The sequence below is a fragment of the Physeter macrocephalus genome, chromosome 2 (assembly GCF_002837175.3).
Source record: "Physeter macrocephalus isolate SW-GA chromosome 2, ASM283717v5, whole genome shotgun sequence".
In the NCBI taxonomy this organism is placed as follows: Eukaryota; Metazoa; Chordata; class Mammalia; order Artiodactyla; family Physeteridae; genus Physeter; species Physeter macrocephalus.
Genome location: NC_041215.1, coordinates 107,028,171 through 107,054,746, shown reverse-complemented (window position 1 = coordinate 107,054,746; position 26,576 = coordinate 107,028,171). Strand labels below are relative to the sequence as shown.

At 39.4% G+C, this 26,576-nt stretch overlaps 2 protein-coding genes across 36 annotated transcripts in view; one reads left to right on the top strand and one right to left on the bottom strand.

Annotated features, from left to right (window-relative positions):
• Positions 1-5,852, top strand: part of RAPH1 (Ras association (RalGDS/AF-6) and pleckstrin homology domains 1) — an 88,218-nt gene extending 82,366 nt beyond the window's left edge. Inside the window, exon 16 of the mRNA XM_024124535.2 lies at positions 4,421-5,852. Coding sequence (XP_023980303.1) covers positions 4,421-4,456 — 36 coding nt within the window. The 3' untranslated portion in view covers positions 4,457-5,852. The remainder of the gene's footprint in view (positions 1-4,420) is intronic.
• Positions 5,853-7,529: 1,677 nt separating this feature from the next.
• Positions 7,530-26,576, bottom strand: part of ABI2 (abl interactor 2) — a 101,189-nt gene continuing 82,142 nt past the window's right edge. For 6 of the 35 annotated variants that reach the window (XM_028481059.2, XM_028481067.2, XM_028481072.2 and 3 more), the window contains 5 exons: positions 23,266-23,352; positions 20,603-20,776; positions 12,206-12,298; positions 9,932-10,064; positions 7,651-8,875 (listed from right to left, as the gene is read on the bottom strand). In XM_028481059.2, the coding sequence (XP_028336860.1) occupies positions 8,833-8,875; positions 9,932-10,064; positions 12,206-12,298; positions 20,603-20,776; positions 23,266-23,352 (530 nt within the window). In that variant the 3' untranslated portion in view covers positions 7,651-8,832. Of the gene's footprint in view, positions 7,570-7,611; positions 11,163-11,850; positions 12,299-20,602; positions 20,777-23,265; positions 23,353-26,576 lie in introns of those variants that run through there. The other 29 variants (XM_028481090.2, XM_055089553.1, XM_028481097.2 and 26 more) reach the window with 13 other exon arrangements.

Genomic DNA, 26,576 nt, shown 5'->3' with positions numbered 1-26,576 from the left:
CCCGCTCCCCCCGCCCACGCTACCCAAGCAGCAGAGCTTCTGTGTGAGGCCCCCTCCCTGTCCGCTGTCTCCGGCGCCCTCCGTGGTGAAGCAGATAGCCAGCCAGTTCCCCCCGCCTCCAACCGCCCCCCCTGCGGAGGCGGCGCCCTTGAAGCCCGCCTCAGCCGCAGCAAACGCCCCTCAGTCCCCGCCTGCTGTGAAAGCTAAGCCCAAGTGGCAGCCCAGCTCTACCCCTGTCCCTTCTCCGGACTTCCCTCCTCCTCCGCCCGAGAGCAGCCTGGTGTTTCCTCCGCCTCCGCCTCCGCCTCCGCCTCCGCCAGCCACACCCACTGCTGCCCCTGATAAAAGCGGATCTCCGGGCAAAAAGACCAGTAAGACGTCCAGTCCGGGGGGAAAGAAACCTCCCCCGACCCCACAGCGCAACTCCAGCATTAAGTCCGGCAGCTGTGCGGAGCACCCTGAGTCCAAGAGACCCTCAGTAGACAGTCTAGTCAGCAAGTTCGCAGCGCCGGAGCCCTCGGCGTCTCCCGGCAAGGAGACGCCGCCACCTCCCGCAGCGCCCCCCAAACCTGGAAAACTCAGTCTTCCCGGAGTTCTCCAGCAAGGGGGTGTGTCGGCAAAAGCATCACTTCTGAGTGGGCGCGGCAAGGACTCCGTGGTAGAATTCCCTTCTCCTCCTTCCGATTCTGACTTTCCACCCCCTCCGCCGGAAATAGAGCTTCCTCTGCCCCCCGTAGACATTCCAGCAGTGTTCTCGGGAAGCACGTCTCCAAAAGTGGCAGTGGTTAATCCGCAGCCACAGCCGTGGGCCAAGACGTCGGTCAGGAAGGCCCCTCCGCCCACGCGACCCAAACGGAACGACAGCACCCGCCTCACGCAAGCTGAGACCTCCGAGCAGCCGCCAATGGCCACAGTCGTGCCACAAGTGCCCACCTCTCCCAAATCCAGCCTTAGTGTCCAGCCTGGATTCCTGGCTGACCTCAACAGGACACTGCAGCGGAAGTCCATCACGCGGCATGGCTCGCTCTCCTCCTCGCGCGTGTCCAGAGCAGAGCCCACAGCCACCATGGATGATATGGCATTGCCCCCGCCACCCCCCGAGCTGCTCTCTGAGCAACAGAGAGCCCGTTATGGAGGCAGTCATATATCAGGCTATGCAACGTTGCGGAGAGGGCCGCCTCCCGCTCCCCCTAAAAGAGACCAGAACACCAAGCTCTCAAGAGATTGGTAGCTACCATAGGGCTTTATTTCCGTGGGATCTGTAATCAGTTCTACAGTCAGCTCACCTGATCATCTACGAATTCAGGCGTTCAGAGCCTCTTGGTATGATGTTGCTGTTATTCAGGTAGTGTTCAGCTATATGTGTGTGTATGTGTGTAGGTACACACATAGCTATACATAGATAGTGTGTGTATGTATATATATGTATACATATATGTATATGTATAGCTGAAAGTGATTCTATTTATTCTTTTTCTCTCCTAATCTGAAAATGGGTTTTGTGTATTTTGGGTGGCAGCGGCATGGAAGGGGATGTGTGTCCTGCCTGTTCCTTATGATTTCTATTATCTGTCATGTGGATTGGACCAAAAACTTCTGACTTATTTAGAAGGTATTTTATAAATGTCCATGCGCGGCCTATCTGTGCATGTTGTATATTATATATTAAGGATAGATGTATAATGTGCTGCTTCTCAGTTTAAGAAGACAACCAGAATGTTTGGTGTATCTATGGGGCTTTTGTGTTTGTTTTTTCCCCAGTTGGCTGAAGTTAGAACTGCTTGACTGACATTTCATTTACTATACATAAAGGGGCACTTTAATCAGGAAAACCTCTCAGCTTCATAGAACGGGTAATAGTGCAGTGTGGGGAAATTTTCAGACACTTATCTGTACGTGGTCGGTCATGCATAGAAAAAAGTAAATACATGGTGTAACTAAACCATTCTAATTGCAAAACTGTTGCCATGATCCCACAGGAATCTAGGATGTATTCTGTCACAGGTAAGCCCTTCGCCTGTAATACATGGATAATTTAGTACTATAATCCTGCATAGTTCTTTTTGTACTGTTGGGATCCTTTTCATGAGCTTGTGAAGCTTCAAGTTTGGCTTCATGATTCTTGCTTTGATTTATTGTAAGAGGATATCCAACACGATACCCTTGGAATGCTCTGTCCCAGTGTGTCTTTCGGTCACCAGTTACCTCCTTATAGTGTGTGCTGTAGGTAGATGCCGATTACTAGGTGTCTGTAGACAATTGCTATATCAGGTGTACTCAATCCTTTGTCCAGTCCAGTATGTTGCATCATGATGAAAAACAAAATCACCTTCTGAAATGTGTCTTTTTTGTATATTGCTCTCTAGAAGGATGGATGATTAGAAAAGAGAACAAAACTGGCCCCTCTGCAGCTGTCATTAATCAGGTTTTTTGTGGCTAGTAATGTGAAATACAAAGAATTCATTTAAGTGTGGGACTATCATAGAGGGAGGGGGAAAACGAGTTTTTTGACAGTTTCACCCATAGTGACTGGAGCACACTAGGGTCCTTGCTTGTTGTAGCCTGGTTGTAGAGCTTTGTCCAGGTTACCAGGTGTTCTGATGGGAGTTGTATTGTCCAAATACAGTAAGTGACATTACATATTATGCATATGCAGTTTGGTATAACATGGAATCATTGCTCTAAGGACACACTATAATTCTGTATGCTTCACACTATACTCCTAGATGCTTTTTTTTCCCCTGTGAATTTTCCTCGGTATATGAGAGCAATGTGTATTGGCTCATCAATTTGTGATGATAAATTGACCGTCAGGTCAATCTCAGAGCTGCTTTTAAACCAGAGAATAAAAACTAGCCTCCCCAGCAGTGATAAATGAGCACACCTTGTAATGAAAGTCTGTGCCTGTTACGAATAGGGATCACCAGTGCAAACTGCAAAAGTCTCTGACACTATCCCATAAGGAAAAAGCGATGCCAATACAGTGGGGCAGAGATAGTAAATAATTAATTCAAGAAGAAGCAGAGTTGTGCTATGTAAACAGGATTTCCCTGTAACCCATTCTCCAACAAAGTACTTCATCATAAAGAGAGAGTAAGAGGCACCCCCCAGCTGTCACAGATGTGACAGTATACTCATGTGTTTATAGAGCAATAAGAATATATACCATTGTGCATTTGTTACAGCCCTGCTTCTTTAAAAGATACTTTTTAGATCTTTTCAGTTGTCCACAAAGTGTTGTGTGCTTGAGACTGTTAATGCTTATGAAGTGACCTTTAACACATCTGCGTTGTTAATTTAAGCATGCACAGCAATTTGAAAAACATTTGAGTAAGACTGCCAAGCTCCACTGTGACTCATGAGTGAAGTGATTTCCCATTGTCTTCTGCCTGCAGCTTTATATTCTAAGGCTCGCCCTTATTTGTGGGATAAAGAGTTTCTAAGAATAGGAATCCAATGATATAAATATTCATCACTAGGGTTTTTTGTGGTGGTGGTGGTCTTTTTTTATATGAAGGTGGGCAACTTCAGCTCTCCTTGAGGGAAAAAAATCATATGCCCTCAGTCTGTCTTCATTCCCTCCCCATTTGAGCCCTAAGATCCAGCCTTTTTTTTCAGTGGGGGATTTCCCGGGCCTTCTTGCTTGTGTCAGTCCGGATGGTAGCCATCCTGAACTGATGCTTCTGATGTATCGTTTTTTTCTGAAAGAGTAGACATCCTTTAGAACACTAGGGACACTAAGGAGAACAGGGCCAGAGGAGGAGCTGTATCATTTTTACCCCAGTCAGTGGCTTGTTGACTATTTGACAACAGGCTGTTTCCCTCTGTATTTCTCCAAAGACAGAAAAGGCTATTTAATCAACATTTTTTCCTCTGTGTGTGAAACTGAATCGAAAAAAAAAAAAGACCCAAAATGATACTTTAGATACACTTCTAGTGTTTTACTCCCTAGTGGTTTTTTATTTTTTTTTGAATTTGGATATTTGTTAGGATGTGGTTTCGTGAGGGGTCTGGGCTTTGGAGATCACTGTTATTTTTGTACTGTTCTTCCTCCCTGGTGTGCTCAGGGAGAACATACCGCCAGATGACACTAGTACTGCGCCTTCTTTCACGGCCTCTGCTCGGCAGCTCTAACTCAGCAAAGCTGCTTCAGGTCAAGGAAGATCTTGGCAGCTGTCTTGGCTGTATCGAAAGATGAACTCATCCTGCTGTGGAGGGCAGTGCAAACAGGTGCCCATTAGAGCTAGTGACTACATTAACTAGTGACACCCTTAACTTCTACCACGTAATTTCAAAATTGGATCCAACCTATGCTTAAAGTTTTGGCACCAACTCCGAAGGGTAGCAAAGCCTGTCTGGTTAGATTATTCTGTACTGAAGCTTTTACTACTCAAATGCATTTTTTTTTTTTTTTCCTTAGCTGCTACAGAATTATACTCTTGGAAAAAGTAACTAACTACTACTGTAAAGGTTTACAGGTACCCACTTAACTGTAAATTGGATTTTTTTTTCATTTCTGGGGCTTTTTAAGAAAAAGTTACAGGAAACAATTTTCATCAGAACGTCTCACAGTAATGTAGACATTCATCAGAACGTCTCACGGTGACATTCATCAGAACGTCTCACAGTAATGTAGACATTCATCAGAACGTCTCACAGTGACATTCATCAGAACGTCTCACAGTAATGTAGACATGCTCATGTTTCACGGTCCTCTGACATCAAGGTGCTCCTGCCCACTGACGGCACATCCTGGTAAGGAAGGGCTGGGAACTCTCTTGGAAGTCCCCTCTCTCTGTAAGTTTACTTGCCACTGAAAGCAGTCCTGAGTTTATCAAGAAAGTTAGTCTAAACAAAATTGGGGGATCATGAAGAATAATTCCAAGAGTAACAACTCTGAGGTCAAGGTTATTAATAGCTGTGCATCCAATTAGAGTTTCATAAGCTGCTATTCTGGGAGAATACAACTGCTAATAAGTTCATGTCAAGGATGTAAGGCTACGATTAGCCTAAAAAAACTTCAGGTAATGGTAGGATTGGTTTGATTTGACTATCAGGCCACCAACAGAACCCTATGTCACCTTTTTTTCCCTCAGCTAAAAGCAGTTTTATGTTACAAACAAGGTGATTTTAAACAAGCAAACTAGCCTTTTTTTCCTCGTTTTATGTATTACCAAATTTTTTATACAGTTTTCACATAGTTATAACATCTCACAGATTTAAGCTCAGACCAGTTAAAACTGTATGACCCTGTGTGATTATAGGTGTAATGACTTGCTCTCAATAACACAGGCTTCATAATTTGGATTTATACACTTGATAAGAGGACGTCTCTTTCTAAAAAAATCACTTTAGGTTGCAAGTACCTTTTGCCACTTGGAATTTTGTTTTATACACTTTATGTCATTGCATAAAGCAAGTTATTCCTACCCCTATAGGAATATGTGACCACTCACAAAGTTGAGATTTGATCCATGGAGAGATGCAAGTAGTGCAGAATTAAGTATCCCAATATCTTTTAAGATTTATTTTCATTTAAAAATTGAATAGAAGATCATTGTTAACCCCTTTACCAGACTCCCTCAAACTAAACAAGTGCTCGGTTCTTAATTGTGCCCTTGGAAGATCTATATGTAAAAGAAATCTGAAATTTAGCTGTAGTATAAACTTACTAAGCAAAAATAAGCTAAACACAATATACTTGATAAACACTTGAAGGAAATAATCTCCAGTTGGTTTGCTCTTTGCTTGTTGAAGTAATAAACCATTTAGAAGAGGAAACATCTGCTATAACCCCCAGTGCCTTGAACTCTTTTGGAGGATTAGCATTAAAAAAAAAAAAAAAAATCCAACAGGCAAACTTTGAGGTGCTAATGAAAGAGAAGGAAGGTGTTTGTTTCTAGTTTGTGCAGAAACAAACAGGAAAAGTGATGGTCTCACAAGAGATGGCTTCATCTACCTAAACGGGGTCTGGCTGCTTTCTACCAAAGACATTTAGAGAAGCGAGTCGAGTCAGTCAGGGTGATGGTGAATACTACATATTTAAAAGATGGCCAAAAGTTCAGAAGTGAATGTTGATCATGGATGGCTATTAATACCAAGCTCATCATTGAAGCCTCAACCTCTTCTTAGGCAGAACATGCTTGTGGCACTTAAAAAAAAATGCATTTTGGAAACTGTCCATTGTTAAGTTTATTGTAACCTAATGCCAAAAACTGCCATTTTTCATGATTACCACCTCCTATATTTTTCTCTCTACTTGTAAATAATTCCTCCTAGAAAATAAGCACTAACTGGAATGTTTCAAATGATTTTGCTTAATTTTATTATCAGCCACTAGTGAACTCCTTTTATAGAAATGTACATTTAAAATATTAGCTTGTGCTAAATGTCATAAAAACATTGTTTACTGTTTTAAAGAAAAATTGCACATTTAACTGGGATTGCTCCCAGTTGCTGACATCTAAGCTGTGGGAGCTTTGCCATAAATAGATACAATGTAGGAATATACCTTATTAAAGCATGAAAAAGGCAAAAGGAACTGCATTAAAAGTACTGGATAGAAGACGTTATTCAGATGATTATGCACAGCTCAGTAAAGATGAAGTTACAGTTTTTCTTTCAGCTTTGTAGCTACTATTTTCTTCTGCTTAAATGTACGCTCTCATTTAATTATGTGCCTTGCTCCCTGATTGTGCAAACCTATATATATATATATATATATAGATATAGATATAGATATATATAAGAGATATATTCAGTACTACTGACCATGTTTTTGTTCTACTGCTGGATTAAGTTATTTTCCAAGTTACTCTTGCCAGTTACTGTCAGTAAACTATTGTAATGGCTTAGGACAGTAGTCATACAGTGTAATTTTTCAGCTACGTGTTTTCCTTATGTCAGCTTATCCAATCCTTAATAAAAATACATAGATTTCATTTAAACGTCAAAACTGTACTTGACTGTTTGTTTGTGGATCGGCACCACTAAGAGCCTGGTTTTGCTGTTTATGTCAAGGTACCCAAAATAGAGAGGCTGCAACACGCACATGAAGTGTGAAGGTAAACAAACTACAATTTGATGTGTTCAACCTGATTAGCCTGGAAGAAAATAACTTTTAAGATTTTTTTTTTTCTTTAAACAAACAAAATACAACTAGGTACAAACTAGTACAAAAAGAGGTGCTTTTTGTTTCAAAGCCTTGTTACCACAATCATGTCTTGGACTGCCATGTCTGTCAAGGTATGTATAAATGTGGATTCGAATGTATTATTTACAAATCATGTTATCATTTACTAAAGTGGGGCAAAAAGAACAGAAGGTCTCCTTTTTTATATTAAAAGAAAAGAACTGTATGTATTTGGTGGAAAGTGGTCAAAACCTCAGGTTCACTTACAGCAAAAATAGGGACAGAAAGTAATTGTTTAGTGCAACAGGGAAGGATTCTCTCTGACACACTTAAACTTACCACCTTAGAAAAGAGGTTACGGGAGTTCCCTGGTGGCCTAGTGGTTAGGATTCTGGGCTTTCACTGGTGTGGCCCGGGTTCAGTCCCTGGTCGGGGACCTGAGATCCCCGTAAGCCACACAGCACAGCCGAAAAAAACAGAAAGAAAAGAAAGAAGTTACTTGCAGAAATACATTCACAAGACATTTGTATATACTTTGTAGGATTTTATTTAGGCCAAGTTCTTAGTACACAGCAACAATTAATTTGAAATACAATTTCAAAATTAAAAAGTGAATGTTCCCGCAACTCATCTGGAGGTGGTTTAATGGCACACACAAGAAACGTTACTGGCAACAGACTGCTCCCTCAAATTTTCCTACATGGGTTTTTACTCAACTCATAACACCAACCCTCCCTCCGGGAGCTAAAAGTATAACTGACCAGGTCACATATTGTTTACATTCTTTTTTGTAAACCATCTTGTTAAGAAAAAGATGCATGGACACAAATATGATAAAAACTGCGTTTCCATAGAATTCTGAAGTTGCAAAAGACGTTTCCATTTTAATGTGAAAATAAGCTTTTTGTCTTTTGTTTGATTTTTTTACAAAAAACCTCAAGATATTTAGCAAGGATCATTTATACACAGCTAGGCCCTGTCATTTGTCAATTTTTTTTTTTAAAGAATTATGAGATTCTCAAGAAATAGGAACAAAGATCAGCATAAAATAAACATAAGGTAATGAGCGCAATGCCTGTTTTAGAAGTGTTTTCTAAGGCTCTCTCAAATAAGGCTGTGCTGTGCTTTTTCCAGTGCCCAGACACTGTAACATTTTAGCTACGTACACCTTATGGAAAAGACCATTTGTACTGAGTGTAGTTTTAAAAGGGTTAAAATGAAGATTACTTTCACTAATTAAGGCTACACTCAGTACACTCCTTTAAACAACACTCTGAATGGTACACTCCACTCCTTTAAACAACACTCTGAATGGTATTTATGGAGACATAGCATCTTTTCAAGTATCTTCCTTAAGACATCCAGTAGAACTTTAAAAGAAACATACAACACAATTAAGACCGTTGTAGAAAGAGTACCAGGCGCTGAGTCAGGAATTCTACCTTTGTTAACTAGCTGTTATTTGAAAAGGAAACATCTAAACCTCATCAGTAATGGGACTGAACTAAAATTTCTGAAATCTCATCTAGCTCTAAAATTCTATGACTCTAAGTAAATCATGTGAGGGAAATCATCACCTTAAAAAGGATCAGGAGTTCCTGGCCAAAGAAGTTCAGAAGTGAACACACGGGAAGTGATGCAGATCCCCATTCTTTTCCAAGACGTAGCAACCACCTGCCAGTTCCTCCATCAAACACTTTTCAAAGGGAGAGGTGGCCTTCAGGACATGCCATGCTGTCTCCACTGAGGAGAAAAGGTGGTAAGAAAGTACCAAAGTACCAGTTCTTAATGCAGAAAGGTCACCTGCTAAAAGCAAATGAGCATAAGAGGATAAAAGCAAACTACTATCATTTTGATGCCTCTCAAACAGAAAAATCTTCAGTAATATCAAGAGACTGCTGAGGAGCAGAGCTACATTACAGAGACCACTGTGAAGACACATAAAACAGTCTCTCCAGCTGGGTAATAAACAGCGGCAGGAGGGGGAAAAGAAAGGGAGGGACGAAAATGTCTCACCCAGTGACTCTTAGGAATGCAGCAAGAGTAGGAGGCCCTTAACCCTACTGTAGGAACAGCGGGTGCCCCTGGAGAAGATAGAAAGCAAGTAGCCAAAAGATGGGAAACAATGAACAAGACATCTTAAAGGTTTCATATGTATTTCAAACACAGCAGGCTGAATCTCTCAAGTCTAGATTTTGACACATTGACACTTTTGGTTTTCAATTTATTGCCTAGGCCATAACGTCAACAAGGAAGTATATTTTCATTTACATCCCTATGGCCTTTCAAATAGTAATACTTTAAAAAAGGGAACAAACTCTTAACCCCCCCCCCCCTTTTTTTTTAAGGAAAAAGGGAGTGGACACAAGTCAAAAACACTTCAAGAGGAAAAAGATTCCCTCGAGCCTGATAAAATGGTTGCCTACTGGTCAGCAGATTTTAGACTTGGATCATCTTTGCCACAATATTATGTAGCATGTAAGATTTCTGCACTCATTTAGAATTCCTACTACCAACCATCTTGTAGTGTATAAAAAGATAAATGGGGGAAACTTATGATAAAACAAATACTACCCTCACATACTATTAATAGCATGCAGTCTATGAAATGTTACATACATTAAAAGTCTCCAATGACTTTAGGCCTGGCCCATCATTACACAGTAACCTTCCAAAACGATATATAGAATTCAAAACTATACAAAAATTTAAAATACGCAGAAAATCCAACAGGTGTTATTTTTAAAACAAAAAAATCACACACATTAGTACTAAAAAATAAAGGAAAAATCAGCTGACCCGTGGATCCCTCTGCGGCAGGTCTTCAGTCTGAAGGACTTCACTGACGTCTTCTCGGTTCCCCAATCCAGCAGGGGTCCAGCAGGCAAGCTGAGCACCACCAACTCCTTTTGCACAATTGTCTTCTGGGCTTCTGTAGGTGTGAGCTGTGGGCACTATTTACTGGATTTCAAAATACCCTCTGCCTTATTAGTCCAGTAAGTTTTCTCAGCGAAAAGCTATTTAAATAACTCTGAACAACTAATTTCAAAACAGTTTTCCTAGTTACACACCAACACTAAGAAGAGTTTAACCTCTCCAAGTATAGTCTTAGTTGCAGCCATAATGAAGCTGAAGGCTCAGAGGACACTCAAGGGCCATTACTTTGAAGGAAGACAGGGAATAAAGGGTGTCAGGGTGACCTAACAAAGCATGAAGTGTAATGTGTACTGGAGGCAAGTTAATGAACACTAAATTCAAAGTGCTGGAGAAATCTAAAAAGAGCTAACTTGCAGTGTGTGAGAAAAAAACCTGCAACCGTAAAGCAAAAATCTTGATAGGAAACACTGTACCTGGGTCTCAGTTAAATGGTGGTTAAGTTTTCTACTCTGATAACAGATTCACAGGTGGAATATTAACTCTGTCTACACCATCTGAACTCCCTCACACCTACTACCCTTGTTCATTTTTCAATCAAGTTCCTCTCTCTGCACTACCTATTATGTTCAAGGCCCACGTTTGAAATATATGTAGCCTACCACCTCTCACCTTTCCCCCAGCACTGGGAAGTCACGTGGCAAAGCTCTCTTCTGGCCAAGTCACTGGGACTGGAAAGGACCCTTGGTGGCTTTGGCCTGTGAGCTGGTGTATCATCACAGTATTCACCTGCTGAGCAGCAAGGCCTCCTGGATGTTTTTCAATATCTCTTATACTGATTACAGAAGAGAGGATTAAAGCCATCTGCCTTCCAAACTCCACTGAATCTGAAGTTGTAATTGTGCAGATGAAAAAAAAGTACTTGAATAAGTATTTGGCCTTATACCACTTATCCCACTATTCTTAGTCTGAGAGATAAGGTTCAAATCCTTACCAAGAGCAGCTACTTCAAAAGCCAATCACACAAAATCAGGGGACTATTTACCTCTTCTAAGTGAGTAAACAGTTCAGCAGTAGCTAACACCTGCCAGAACATTCAGAGAGCACAGCAGCAAGCCTTTTATTCCCAGTGACTGTCGAGACTTGAAAATAACTGCTATTAAAAAAAACACAAAAAACACCTAATTTTTCTAAATAGTGAAAGAAGTAAATAGTTGGTCTGACCTCTAAGGTCCTACTCCTCAAAACAGCACCTAAGGCAAGGGTTTAGGATGCACTTCTGCAGTTCAACCTCTAGAACCTTAGGTACCCTCATGTCTACCTCTGCGTGCCCACTTGAGCGCACGGACCAGGCTGCACCTGTCACACCCCTGGGTGCACTGCCAGCAGTGGCAATGCAGTCTCACACAGCAGCAGCGCAGTAGAACAAAACCACCTTCAGAATGTTTGGAGACTCAAATCATTCTTATAATCTACGAACTGAGAAACATGAAGGGATGCAAGTCAGCTCAACGCTAACTCACTTGGTGCACTCAAGTGCTGAGAGAATGCAGGATGTACAGTGTTGAAGAGGAAATAAGCCATGTGAAACAATTATAAAAATGGTTATGTATGGTATTTAAATATTGGTTCCCCCTCCTCATCCAAGTGGAAGGAAGTGTGGGGCTGGGGCATGCCCTGGGCCACGAGGCTAACCACAGGCACTGCAGATCATCCAATGCCACAGATTCCGCAGGAGGAGAACTCCCACGTGTGTACAGTATTCCTGAGAAAGATCCCAGATTTCTTTTCTGAATCAGTTTTAACCTGATTTGTTTCACATAGTTATGCTGTTCTACCTCTGATATATTCAGAAACCGTCACTTTATTTCAGTCCAAACAGCTCAGCATAGTATAAGTGATGGCAGAAAGAGCCATTTGTTCAAACTCAGCTTGCTTTTTTGTTATAATACTGAGGGATAAACCAAAAACAAAAAAACAAAAAAACAAAAAAACCATAAGTAGTTTTTGTCATTTGAATCCTTCATTCATTTCACTGGAGGGGAATCCCCAGGGCCTTTTGATAATCTGGGAAGACCTGACTATTCCTGTTAGGGAAACACAGCCTTGCTGAGCTTTACTCAGAATAATGCATGATAGACTCCACATAATTCCCAGGAAAGAGCCCAGTCACTCCATTCATAACTCCTTCATACCAACCATCGTCATTCTTCTTGATGACATAAATAATGGCTCCTTCCTGAAAGGACAGCTCATCTTCCTTGTCTTTTGTATAATCATAAATTGCCACAACTAGAGGGGGGAAAAAAAGGATATGAAAAAGAATAACGTTCCTAGGAAGGTAAAACCAAATAAATGAATGTCTATCCTTTCCGAACTTCTGCAGCACTTCAAACACAGTGACTTTCTAAACACAGGACCCTCCCTGCAAATTCTGTTTTCTAATACCCAGTCCTACACAGTAGAATCCCATCTTGAGGTTAGGTTCAAAACTGTATAAATGGCCAAATAATAGTATTTAGTCACACTTACTGTTCAGCAGTCTCTCTGAAGAGATACAATCCCAGAATAGGAAAAGATGGCTGTTTCTTCAGTTGAGCTTGTTAAAGCACCATATTATGTAAAAACACGTACCTTTAAACATTAGAATTAGACTAGTGCAGTGAGATACACTGGGAGAGGCCAGTGAGAAAATGAGAGAGACTGAGGGAAGAGCAGACTTCCATCTGCTTTCTCACACTTTCTAGAGCCTATGCCCATTCACTGAGAATAGTGGTTGAATTCCCACAGGTTATATGTGTGAATGATGGGCGTCTACTGTATATATTCTTTCAAAACACATGCTGCGTTATGCCAATTTAACATATCCACAGTAACAGACTAAAAGTGTTAAGAAAACCAATATACCTGTAAGCTCTCCTATGATTTTTATTACTTAAATAACTTGGTAAATGGGGCCTTTCAATGATATCTGGGACAATCTCTGGTTCCTAAGTGTTAACATTTTCCTCAACAGTTTAGTTAAATTGGGATACCCTAAAACTTGCTCAGATCCACCTGAAGATTTATCTTTTTTATAGAAAGATCCTCTGTACCTTTATTATACTACTCAGAATTTCACTCAATAAATCTCCATCTATCCATTTTAAGAAGCATATATTGACTTTGTTTCCTATGCAACCTTAATCCTAAATAAATAATTAAGAAACGGAAACTAAAACAGGGACTTTTGATATAGTGCAATTTGTTCCAGTTAATTTGTTCCTGGCCTGCTTTAAGTAAAATTCAACAGCTTTCTTAAACTCTGAATATTTGCCATTACAGTGATCTAGGATGCCAGAAAACACTTTAGAGGGACCTAGAAAGAGTTTAGTGTGTATTTCTAACACCTAAACAGATACAATTAAATGACATACAAGTTTAAAGAGAACACAAGATATGTAGAATACTTAGTATTTCTAGTCAATGTAGTATTTTTTAGCTTTTTTGGGGGGGTTGATAACATTTTTGATGCTTATAGAAATGCAAACCCACTGAAAAGTAATTCAGAGGAAAATATCCCCAAGTCCTGTTAATTCTACACCTTCTAAATCTCTCAAACCCAAACACTTTTCTCCATCATCACACTCACTGCCCTAATCAGCGCAGCAGTCTCTAAACAGGAATACACATATCACTGTGGCGTACCTGAAGATTTTCTAAGCAGCATGAGTGACAGATGATTTTACAGAGTTTCTTTCTAGATCCTCAACTTTTATAAATCCTGCATCTAAATCTGATCTGCCTGAGATGATACCCTCTGTCAAGCATCAGTCATAAAAGTTCTCATTTCCTGTTTATCTTTCTCCTACTTAACAAAAATACAGTGATGTACTATGCTTAAGTATAACACACCCTGAGTGCCAAAGGGACAATTCAAAATACCAGTGTGGTATTAAGAAAGAGAATTACTCCACTGACTATCCCAACCTTTTTGCAACTTAAGTGGCTCCCATTCTTTTGCTTTTAACAAAAGTTAAGGTGGACTTTAATGGGGTTATCAGATGACACATCATATAAAACATGATTTTTAAAGATAGAACATTATTTGATTTTTGGCAAATAACTCTGAAGGATTTAAAAGAACTGACAGTGCTGCATGAAAAATAATTCCATTTGCATCTACTTTTTTATGTGAACAAGGTTTTCAGCACCACTGCCTCAGTTGAGGCCCTAATCTCTTGCTTAGAAAGATACCCAACCTGGTCTTTCCAACTCCTATTTTTCTTTCTTTCTAATGCACACTACACTATTATCAAGTATCTGTTTTCAAAAATTAAAATCCCAATACATGGGAACTTAACATTAACCTACTTAAAATCTGCTACAATTTCCCTCTACTATCAGATTTTTTAAAAAGAAAAAAATTCAAAACACCTCAGCCTGGTATTCAAGGCCTCCCATCATTATTTACAACTTACTTCCCTTCCTACACTCTTAGCTCACCCACTCCCTCCCTACAACCCACCCAGGTCCCCGCACAGGACATTACTCACCATGCCCTTCTGACTCAGAGGATTCCCTCTGACTGGATGGCCCTTCCTATCTCTCTCCTCTGCCTGAGAAACTCATACTCATCATTCAAAGCACATCACATATACCATGTCCTCTGAGACGCTTTCTGGACTCCCCAGATAGAATTAATGGCACTATTCATTTTCTGACAATCATTAATGGAGCATCCATTCTGATTTTTAGAGATACAAAGATGAATAAGACAAGGGACCGTCACAGACTTGTGAGGACAGAAGTGTTATCTGATAAATTACCATACACTGTTTATGCTTCTACCTAGAAGTTATGTCGTTGAGCTAGAAAAACACAAGAACAGATGGCTTGATAGAACAAAGGGAAATAAAACAGGCACTGACAAATAAGTCAATTTGTCACAAATAATTTAACGCTAGTAAACGTTAGAGCCAAGACTCAATTCCAGGTCTTTCAGAGTACAAGCTTAAGACAATGTTAAGGATGTGGGCTCAGGAGCTATGCCACCTAGTTCAGATCCCAGCTCTACCACTTACTACTTTACAGAACATACTTAACTTTCCTAAGCTGCTTTTTACTCAGCTGTATAATGGGTATTATAATAGTGCCAATACCTCAAAGCATCTTTATATTAAATGAGGCAATGTACACATGATACAGGGCCGTGTGTATAGTAAACATTCTATATAAATGTTAGCTGCTTTTATTACCATTAATAACTATTATGATATACTGACTCCTGAAACACAAACAGCTTCTGTCATATTCTGTAACACAATAAATTATTTTGAACCTCAATTTCCTAGTTTGCAAAATGGGGAAACTAACTGCCTTACATATGTAAATAAGTCTTGCATCATGCCGGGCACATAATAAATAAAAGAAAATATCTTTTCTCTACCCAAGTTAAATAAAGATACTTACATATACAAATTATCTCCACTTGGCTAATAATCAAGGGTTAAGATAAACCTATGCAGTGGTTCTCAACCTTGGAATTATCTGAGGAACTTTAAAAAATTCTGATGCCTGGGTCCCATGTCCACAGATTCTGATTTAATAGGTCTGGAAGTGCAGACATATTAAACATTCCCTAGGTGACCCTAATATGCAGGCATAGTTGAGAACCAGGTCCTAAGTCTAAGATAGCAAAATAAGACATTAGGCAACAGCCTCAACATTTATGCACACTCAAACAAAAAGCAATCAATCATAAGCTGAACACGGTTATTTTTGTTTTGCCAGAAAGAGTAAGGAGGAGGTTATTTGATTTTCATGTTTTTTTTTTTTTTTTTTTTTTTTTTTTTTGTGGTATGCGGGCCTCCCTCTGTTGTGGCCTCTCCCGTTGAGGAGCACAAGCTCCGGACGCGCAGGCTCAGCGGCCATGGCGGCCCTGGCTCACGGGCCCAGCCGCTCCGCGGCATGTGGGATCCTCCCAGACCGGGGCGCGAACCCGGTTCCCCTGCATCGGCAGGCGGACGCGCAACCACTGCGCCACCAGAGAAGCCCCTGATTTTCCTGTTTTAAAAGATTTGAGCTTAACAGAGATTAACTTTGAAAAATATCTTAGGAAACAACTCAGGCATTTTCTTTTAAACTTTAAAGAGTTATTTGGACTGAAAATAAACTTACTTTCCTCTCTTACAAATCTCTCCAGATTTTAACATGTTCACCGAAGAGGAGATTTTTAACAAGCAAATCTCTTCATTATGCTTTTCTCTTAAGGACTCACTGAGCTAGTTTTTCAGAGCTGAAAACTGTCATCACTTTGTCCAGGACAGTGTTAAAATCAGCTAAGGAATCTGTAAAACATGTCAATGTCCAAGGCCATTGGACATTGGTACCCTACTGTACCTTGGGCTCTTTTTCTCTTCTTAAAAGCAGCTTTATTAAGAAGTAATTTAGACACAAAACACAATCACTTAAGTGTATATTCAGTGAGTTTTCACAAATGTATGCACCTGTATACATGACAAATGAACAACTTCCACCACAATCGTTACCATGGCCATTATCCCAAAGTTTCCTTATGCCCCAATGTAGCCACTATTGGTCCGCCCAAACCACTCATCTTCTAAATTTCATGTAGATGGAATCATAAAGTATGAGTCTTTTGTGTCTAGATTCTTTCATTAGCATAATGCTTGAGATCCATCCATATTGCTGTATGTACCAGTAGTTTATTCCTTTCCATTGCTGAACAGTATTCCATTGAATGGATGGATCGCCCACAATTAGCTTATCCATTCACCAGTTGAAAGACATATAGGTTGCTTCCAGTCTTGGCTATTATGAATAAAGCAGCTATGAACAATCAAGTTCAAGTCTTCGTGTGAACACACATCTTCATTCCTTGTAAATAAACGTCTAAGAAGAGACTGCCAGACCACCTGGTAAGTGTATATCTAACTTCATAAGAAACTGCCAACTGTTTTCCAAAGTGGCTGAAACGTTGCATTCTTACCAGCAATGTACACTGTACCAGCTCCTGTTTCACCACACTTTCTCTGACACTTGGTATTATCAGTGTTTTTAATTGTAGCCATTCCAGAGGGTGTGTAGTGATAAGTAGTTTGGTTCATTGCAGCTTCACTTTGCATTTCCCTGACTAATAATGTTGAGTATCTTTCCATGTGCTTATTTGCAATTCATATATCTTTTCTGATGAAGTGTTTCCAAACTGTTTTTTTCTACAAGTTGTTTGTCGTCTCCTGAGTTATTTTGCAAATATTCTTCCCAGTCTATATGGCTTGCTTTGTCATTTTCTTAACACCATTGTTAAAAAAGAAAAGTTTAATTGAATGAAATTCAATTTATCATTTTTTCTTTTAAGCTTCATGTTTTTTAATGTGCTTTCTACAAAAAGTTTCTCCTAACCCCAGAACACACAGATTTTCTCCTATATTTTCCTCTAGAAGTTTCATAGTTTTACATTCACATCCAAATACATTTCGAGTTAATTTTTGTGTATGGTGAGGTAATAAGGGTAGAAGTTCATGTTTTGCATATGGATATCCAATTGTTAACAGCACTATTTTTGAAAACACTATCCTTTCCCCGTTGAATTACCTTGCACTTTCGTCAAAACATATGTGTGGATCTTTTTCTGGATTCTTTTTTTTTTTTCTGGCTTCTAATGTGTATTTCTATACTTATACCACACTGTCCTGATTACTGTAGCTTTATACTAGAACTCTGAAATCAGGTAGTTTAAATCCTTCAACATTAGTCTTGTTTTTCAAAATTGTGTTGGCTAAACTAGGTCTTCTGCATTTCCATTTAACTTTTAGAATCCCCTTGTCATTTTCTGTAAGAATGACTGCTGGAATTTTTATTGACATTGTATTCAATTTATAGATCAATTTAGGAAAAACTGTCTCTTAAGAATAATGATCAAAAAACATACTTTATTTATTTCAATTTATTTAAGGCCTTTATTAATTTCTCTTAAGTTTTATAGTTTTCATCATTCAGGTCCTGCATATTTTTTATTACATTTATCCCTGGGAATTCCCTGACGGTCCAGTGGTTAGGACTCTGAGCTCTCACTGCTGAGGGCCCAGGTTTGATCCCTGGTTGGGGAACTAAGATCCCACAACAAACGCACCACGGCCAAAAAAAAAAAAAATTTATCCCTAAGTTTTCATATTTTTGATGTTATTACAAAAGGTATTATTTTGTAAATTTCAATCTCGAATTGTTTGTTGCTAGTATATAAAAATGCAATTAATTTTGCAAATCGACTTTGTAGCCCACCGTCTTGCAATTCGCTTTTTAGTTCTACCAGCTTTTTTGTAGATTCCTTAGGATTTTCTACATACAAGATAATGTCTTCTGCAAATAAAGATTATTTGATATTGTTCCATCTATCTGTTGCTCTGTTTTTGGTCTTGGTTTTTTTTCTCTGTGCCTCGTTTTGGACAGTTTCTAATGTCATATTGTCAAGGTTGCTGATCTTTTCTTCTAAGTGTCACTTCAGATACTATATTTTTCATCTCCAGAAATTCTATGTGGGTTTCTCTTTCTCTTTTTAAAGAAAATATATTCTGCTTCTCTCTCATGTGCATGTTTTCCTTTGCCTTCTTGGATATATGTGGTATTTATAATAGCTATACCTGTGTCTGGTAATTCCATCATCTTGGTCACTTCTGGGTCTGTTCCTATTGACTGGCTTTGCTTTCAGGTATGAGTTATATTTTCCTGCCTTTTTACATGCCTTGTAATTTTTGATTGGATGCTGGTCACTATGAATCTTACTTTTTGGTGCACTGGATTTTGTTGACTCCTTTGAACAATGCTGGGTTTTGTCCTGGAACTCAGTTAAGTTACTTGCAATCAGTTGGATGTTTTCAAAGTTTGCATTTTAACATTTGTTAGGGCAGTTCAGGGCAACCTGTAGTCTAGGGCTAATTTCACCCCACAACTGAGGGGACACACTTTTGAGGCCTCTTCTCAATGCCTTGTGTATTACAAGGTCTTTCTGTTCTTGCTGGTTCAGCAACATGAACTATTCCCAGGCCTGTAATTTCCAAGACTTTTTCTGCCTACTCCTTTCTGATTGTTCTTTCTCCAATCTCAGGTAGTTTCTTCACATACATGTACAGATCAGTACCCTGTCAAAGATTCAAGGAGATCCTTCTGCAGATATCCAGAGCTCTGTCCTTTGTCTTTGAGTAGCTACCTGTTCTCCATGGTCTCCCAAAACTCTGTGATCTCTTATCTTCTCTACTCAGTGAGACTTCCAGGCTTATTTGGGTTCCACCTCCTTGTACTGTGGCCTGGAAACTGCCTCTAGATAGCAAAGCTAGGACAATTAAAGGCTCACCGTGTTTGAGTTCCTTCTTTCTGGGACCACAGTCCACCAATGCTTGTTATCTAATGTCTGAAAACCATTATCTTTTATATTTTTTCTTGGATTCATTCCTAATTGTTTTAGGAGGGAGGGTAAATCTGATTACTGTTGCTCTATCTTAGCCAGAAGTGGAAGTCCACTATTCGTTAATGTAAGCTCCCCAGGTGATTCTAATGTGCAGTCAGTTTTGAAATGCAGTGAGTTAGTAGCTTTAACTTTCTTAACAGAAAACTTCCTTCAAGACAGCACACATTTCTTCTGAGCTGACTAGTCCTGATGGCATTTGTAAGCCTGTGTCCCAAAAGTGTCATATGATGGTTAGCTAATATATTCAGAGAAACTTTTCACCAAAAGAAATGCCAAACACCTACTCTGCAAAGAAACTGAGAAACCATATTCTTTGGAAGAAAGTTTCATATGGAGATACTTAAACTGGAATATCTGATATAAGATGCCACAAAAGAATGCTTTAGGGACTTCCCTGGTAGTCCAGTGGTTAAGAATCCGCCTTCCAGTGCAGGGGACGCGGGTTCGATCCCTGGTTGGAGAACTAAGATCCCACATGCCGCAGGGCAACTAAGCCCACGTGCTCTAGAGCCCACGCGCCACAACTAGAGAGCCCACATGCCGCAACTACTGAGCCTGCGTGCCACAACCAGAGAGCCCGTGTGCCACAACTACTGAGCCTGCGTGCTTTGGAGCCTGCGTGCCACAACTAAAGAGAAGCCCGCGCGCCACAACAAAGAGACCGTGTGCCTCAGTGAAAGATCCTGCACACTACAACGAATATCCCGCATACCACAACTAAGACCTGATGCAGCCAACGTGAATAAATAAATAAATATTTTTTTAAAAAAAGAATGCTTTACAGCATGGGAGTAGGAATAACATAATTTGGAAAAATCATCCTCTTCCTGAGTCATTCCAGAAAAAACCTATCTTTTTAAAATTTTTGCCTTATAGAAACCATTCATAAAAAGCATGTTCAACAGGAACAACATATAATCATCAATAAAAATCAGTCACAGGATTTTACCAGTGTGACTTCCAAAATCATGAACCTTGTAAACTAAAGTAATTAAAATATACAGGCTAATACAGGCCAAACTTTACTTATAAGTAAAAAATAAATAAGATTCTCTTCAGTACCAGCAAATTTCATTTCTATGTACATAGAGGTTTCTTCCCATCCTTCCAGATATCCCTCTGAAACTTACCCTTTTCCAAGTAAGACCTTGGAGCCCACGGTGGGTCCTCTTCAGCATAAGGATCACTATACTCAACCACGGCTGCCTCTTCCTCTTCGTAATCTTCTGGAGGAGGAGGTGGTGGTGGGGACTCATCAAAGACTGGTTCTTCCACAGGTGGTGGTGGAGGTGGTGCATCTGAAACTAAGAATGTATCAAGCTGATAACAAAACTACACATTATGCAAAGTTCAGTGTTTCCTATCCAAGCTTCTATGTTCATGGAGTATAAACCTAGACTTGAAAATAATAATCTTTCAAAAAATAAGTAGGCAAGAGAAGTGTTCCCACCAACTATACTGTTCCAAATCCTCAAGCTTGACTTTCTCCTCCCTTTGGGTTAGTGCTGATGGATGCTGAATATAGTTTAGCCAAAATGATTACTATTTTTTACTTAAAATGTTCCAATTACTCAGTTAGCACTTTATAATACATTATTTCATTTAATCTTTACCTTGGGAGGTGGTGTTTTTAATCCTCACTTATGGATGTGGAAACTGGCTTTCCAAGATTAAGTACTCCAACAGTAAGTGGAAGAGCAGGAATTTGAACTCCAATGCCTCTTATCTTAAAAGCTACACTATTATGTAATGAGATCAATTCAACAACTTCAAAGTCATGTTTCATTATTCATTCAAAAACATCAACTGAAAGCCTACTATGGCCAGCTACTATGCTCAGCACTGGGAATAGAGCAGTGAGCGAAAGTCATGGAGACATGGACAACCAAACTTTCATTAATAATTAAGTGCAGTAAGTGCTTTAAGTCATCATGGAAAACAGAGCAGTAGACCACATCTCTTATGTGGGTCAGGAAAGGCTTCCTGGAACCTGAAGGATGAGTAAGAGTTAATGGCCCAGGGTGGGGGTTAGATATTTCATGTCAGATGTAAAGGAAAATAACAAATACAAAGGTAAGAAAGCAGGAGCCCTTCAAAGAGCTGACCAAAGTTCAGTAGAAAGAGGCATGAGGAAGCTGACCAGTACTAAGCAGAAAGGGCCTTGTAACAGTTTGAACTCTATCCAAAGAGCAATGGGAAGCCAGAGAAGAGTTTAAGAAGAATAACAGAATCACAGCTGCATTACTTAGCCCGGTATAACTGGTTCCAAATAATTCCAGACTTCTTCCAAACATCAAACTTAATATAGAATAAATATCTGCTACCACAGAGTTATCTTCAAAATAATGTACTTGAAAGCTATAAAGATCATTCCAAAAGATAGGTATATATCTTTCCAAGGTGAGTGTTTTGAAGAGGACAACATTCATTTGAATGTATAAGTCCTGCTATGTCTGTAAAATCAGCCACGGCTCACCTCATATACAAAGTTTCTTATTTTTATACATTTTGTAGGTGAGAAAATATATACGACTATGGAAAGAAATGAGAAAAGATCATCCTAAAAGGTAAATATTGCACACTGTGGTAAATATTGGAGGTGCTCATTGGGGTACCTTCCAATAAACAGAGGTAAAATAGACTATTTTCAGAAATTAGCAAACAGAGATGCAAAGGCACCTGAAAGAGACACTGAGTCCTCAGGCCAATAAGACTGGATTATAACCAGTTAAAATACAAGAAATGTGTCGATACAAAGGGAGCATTTAGTCAGCTATGGAAGCACACAAAAAAGGAGGGACTCAAAGTGTCTGTGTCAGATGCCTTACTAAGTGCTGGAGAAATAGCTAGTGAAAAAATACAAGCAAAAATCCCTGCTCTCATAGAGCTTACATTCTAGTATTGGCAATACCCATTTCCAAAGGAGCAGGAGTCCTAAGCAACAGAATGCAAATATTTCTATCCCACGGTTGAGGCCATCCCTGTTATGAGATGCATGCATTAGGCTACATCAGCCTGATGACATTATCTCCTTCATTAGTGTAATTCGCCTAGTTCATATTCCACACCCGCTGTACAGCGTTATGACTGTGACATGGTTGTTATGTAGACTGCTCAGAAGAAGAGAACTCATCTATCATACAGACTATGTTCACTGCTTTAGCAATTCCTCACTAAATACAGATACAGGCCTTCTGCTTTGTAGACATCAGTCTCCTCAGCTTCCTTAATGCTTCCCTAGGAGAAAACTCGACCTGTCGATACAATTAGTTATCTGATCCTGCATGATTCAACACCAGACCACAGGCCAGCTTAAATTCACTGCCAATCTATGAGGCCTCTTGGGAGACAGACTGACAATTTGGTCCCCTGGGACCCACCATGGCATGGCCATTTTTACACCTGGAATCACAGGATTGGAAGAAGATTCTCAGGCCGGCCACAAAACCCTAAAACTCCAGTGATAGACCACTAATTGTCTGAGCAACCCAGAGAAAAGGGTGGGATATCCGGTGATTAAAGAGCACCTCCTCAATTAGATGTGATCTTTCTTTTTACATGTGCCTTATTTTATATTTATTTGTCTTATCTTCACTACCAGATTTTAAGTTGTTTGAAAGTAGAGAATTTCATCTTAATTATTTTATCATCCACACTAGCTGCTCATACAATGACCGTTCATAATATTCAAATATCTGAAGTATCATGAATGAATGACTATTCAGCCAATCATATATAAATGACATTTTATGCCTAGAATCTGATCTACAGCATAAAGAAGACATAAACTTACTATTTTCTTGGACTCTGGCCACAAATCCCATTAAAGGTAACTGAGGAGTTACCTGTAGGATGGAGGGAGGAGGAGGAGCAAGAGATACTGCAAAAACAAAAAAGGTGCGGAGGATAAGGGGTAAGGGCAAGTTACATTAAAAGGAAAGGATAACACAATAAAACAAACATATAAGGAGGGAAACCACTATGCATAAACATTTTACAAGCTATCTTAAGGATCCTCTTTTGAGGGATAACTCATTAACACACAAAACAAAGTATTAGGGAAGTTTTAAAAACTTACAACAGGAAGCATTTATCATATACAGATCTATTCTTACATACAATGGCAAATTATCTCTTCATGTCAATAGCATGTCTTCTCAAAAAAAGAATTTCTTCAGATTACCATAAATAACTTGGTTTTCTGAATTTTACCTTGAAGGTTATAAGTTTAAATGTTCATCAATACAAGGGAAAAAACCATTACATTACATGCCAACATCCTAATTTTATACTTTTCATTACTTCATTAAACAGGCAAAATTAATTGGTTTTCAGCCATTGATTAAACAAATATTCAATGACTTCCCACTAAGGGGCAAGCACTCTGCTAAGAGACCAATATCGAAACTGTTCTCTTCGAGTCAGGTCTGTGTCTTTACAATTTCTCACAGTCCCAATTCATACCACCTATTCCAGGTACATTTTCTCCCTGAATCTACAGAAAAATGCCAGCCTCATTCAAATCATTCCTCTCCCTGCAAAGCTGTCTTTCCCTTTTAAACACCTGGTACAGTGCCTAGCACTAGTGAGCCTTCAACAAACGCCTGATGTAGATAAATACATAAATAAGCCAGGTACATGCCAAACAACTTCCCAAGATTAACTCTACAGTTATGGTTTCCTTCGGAATGGGTATACAGTATGGTGTGCATCTTCTTATAAAGAGAGAACATCTTTATTAGCTTCAAATCACAGTGAAGACTAATAAAACTAAAAAGATGAGTAAGAGTCACTGCCCTCAAAAAGATCACATTCTACTTAGGAATGGAAGACAAAATAATAACCCTAACCCAATAACATCTGTAGCACTTCCCTGCAGGTGGTGGTGGTGATGGTAGTGGAAGAGGCACTGGTGATGGTGTGGCGTCATGGTGGTGACGGAGAGGGCGGTCAGGGTTTGAGTAGGGGTGGGGCTACACAGAAGTAACCTCTGAGCAGGTGCTTGAAGAAAAGGAGTTCGACAAGCAGACAAGCGTCGAGAAAGACAAGCCGAGAACCAAGTGAGGGGCAAAGGCTCTGAGGTATAAAATAGCATGACCAGTTCACAGAAACAGAAATATTTCCGTATGGTTGGCATAAGATGCCCCAGAGAGAAAGTACAAAACCTGGAAAGATGAGCAGGTAGATATGCAATAGGGAAGAATCTTATATGCTAGGTGAAAGAGTGCTTAGTGGAAACACCTTGGACTTAAAGTCACCTAGCATCAAATCCCTGATTTGCTATTTCGCTGCTATTGGAACAGCAAGTTATTTTTTGAGCCTAATCCATAAATGTGAAATGAAAGAGGTAATGCAACCTACTTTACAGAGTGACTGCAAAGATTTTTTTTTTAAAAAAACAATGTAGGCAGAAAGTCTAACCTAGGGCCTGACACACAAAAATCAAGGCAATAGAAGTGGAAAGAAAAGGAGAGAACTTAGTACAGTGTGGACAAAAAGAGTATTTGGTATCTAAGGATTTAGGAAGCATCTGAAGGAGAGAAATAGCTCAAGATGGTCTTAGATTTTTATCCTTCCTAACTATGAAGGTAGTGGTGCCATTAACCACATTAACCTTGGTGGGTAGTACAGGGAATGAAATGGGTTGGTGAATAGAAAAGTCAGGGAGAAATAATGAGATGTAGGAAAGTAACTTAAACCATAAATATGGAAGGCAACTGGAAAGTCTGGGTTGAATCTGTGGGAAAAATCAAGAGGTACAGAGGTAGCAGTAATCAGTAAAGGTAACAGTTGTACCATGGGTAAGTGCAGGGAGAACATGTACTTATAATGGGCAGACAAGAGTTAAGCAGATAATCCTGAAGAATATCTCAGATTTAAAGGACAGAGTCACATAACCCTAGAAATTGGTACCTTTCTTTAAAAGATACCTTGTGGTTATGTTTTTCCCTGAAGTCATACTTCTTGGTAGTAAACGCTTAAGTTGTGTGTCTGTGTCCCACTCTCAGAAACTTGGAACAATTGCTGATATGTTCACAACACCCTGTGTTTCCAAGCTTGGGGTAAGAAGACACAATGAACAGAGAAGGTAGCAGAGACAAAGCAGATAAAACTGAGAAACAGCAGCAGACAGCAACTGCACTAGAAAAGTGGAATATAAGATGATGAAATGTTCCTCTTCTGTTAGCACCCATCCCAACCTCCCCTGTAACAGAAAAGTAGGAAATTTTCCACTTCATTCATTGTTTCTCATCAAAAAAAAAAAAAAGACCTTCTAGTACTCAGCTAAAAAAGAATGATTAGGTACTTAACTTAGAACAGGGTTTTTGTAGGTAGGTTGAGTTTATTATTTTTTTAATGAATATATATATATATTTGTCTTTTCTTGTTTTGAAAGTGAAAGTCTGAAACTCTAGTGGTTTTTTAAGAAGTCTATCAACAGCAGCCCAGGTAAAAACCCGTCCCAGATCTTCCTTAAACAGAATTACATCATAACAAAACAAGGTACGATTTTTTTCAAAGCCAATCCAACGCATGTTAAAAAATTCAGTTCCAAATGGAGTTTACAAAGGTTACCCCGAATTCAACTTTTTTTGCCCAGGGCAAACTTTTTACATCATGGTCCAAATTAATTTAGTTACCACAGCATTTTCTTTCTGGTCATCGAGATTTCATCAGAAAACCTGTGAACCAGAAGATCCTACTTTAGACTAGATTTATCTTCCTCAGAGTTGAACTGAAAATGAACTATTTTAGAAGAATTTAAGCAGGACTTTGATGCGAAGAACTGTTTGCAATAATCAGTTCTAGTCTGAGGTATCTCATGAACAGGCAAGAGCAGAAAGTAACTATCAATTTGTTACCATACTATTTAGCTAAGATGATTCCTCACAAGACAAAACCCTTTCCCTATAATCACCGAAACGTCTCCAAACTTAGATTCAGTAATATTACTCAAATATTACTCAAATATTGTGTAGTTCAAACTACACAATAATGAAGTTAACGTGAAGAGAAAGGCTCAAGAAGAAATTGGAGTTTATAGAGAGATCTTAAGTAGAAATATAAGAACTATAGCTTACATTCACTCAGCAACACGGAGGT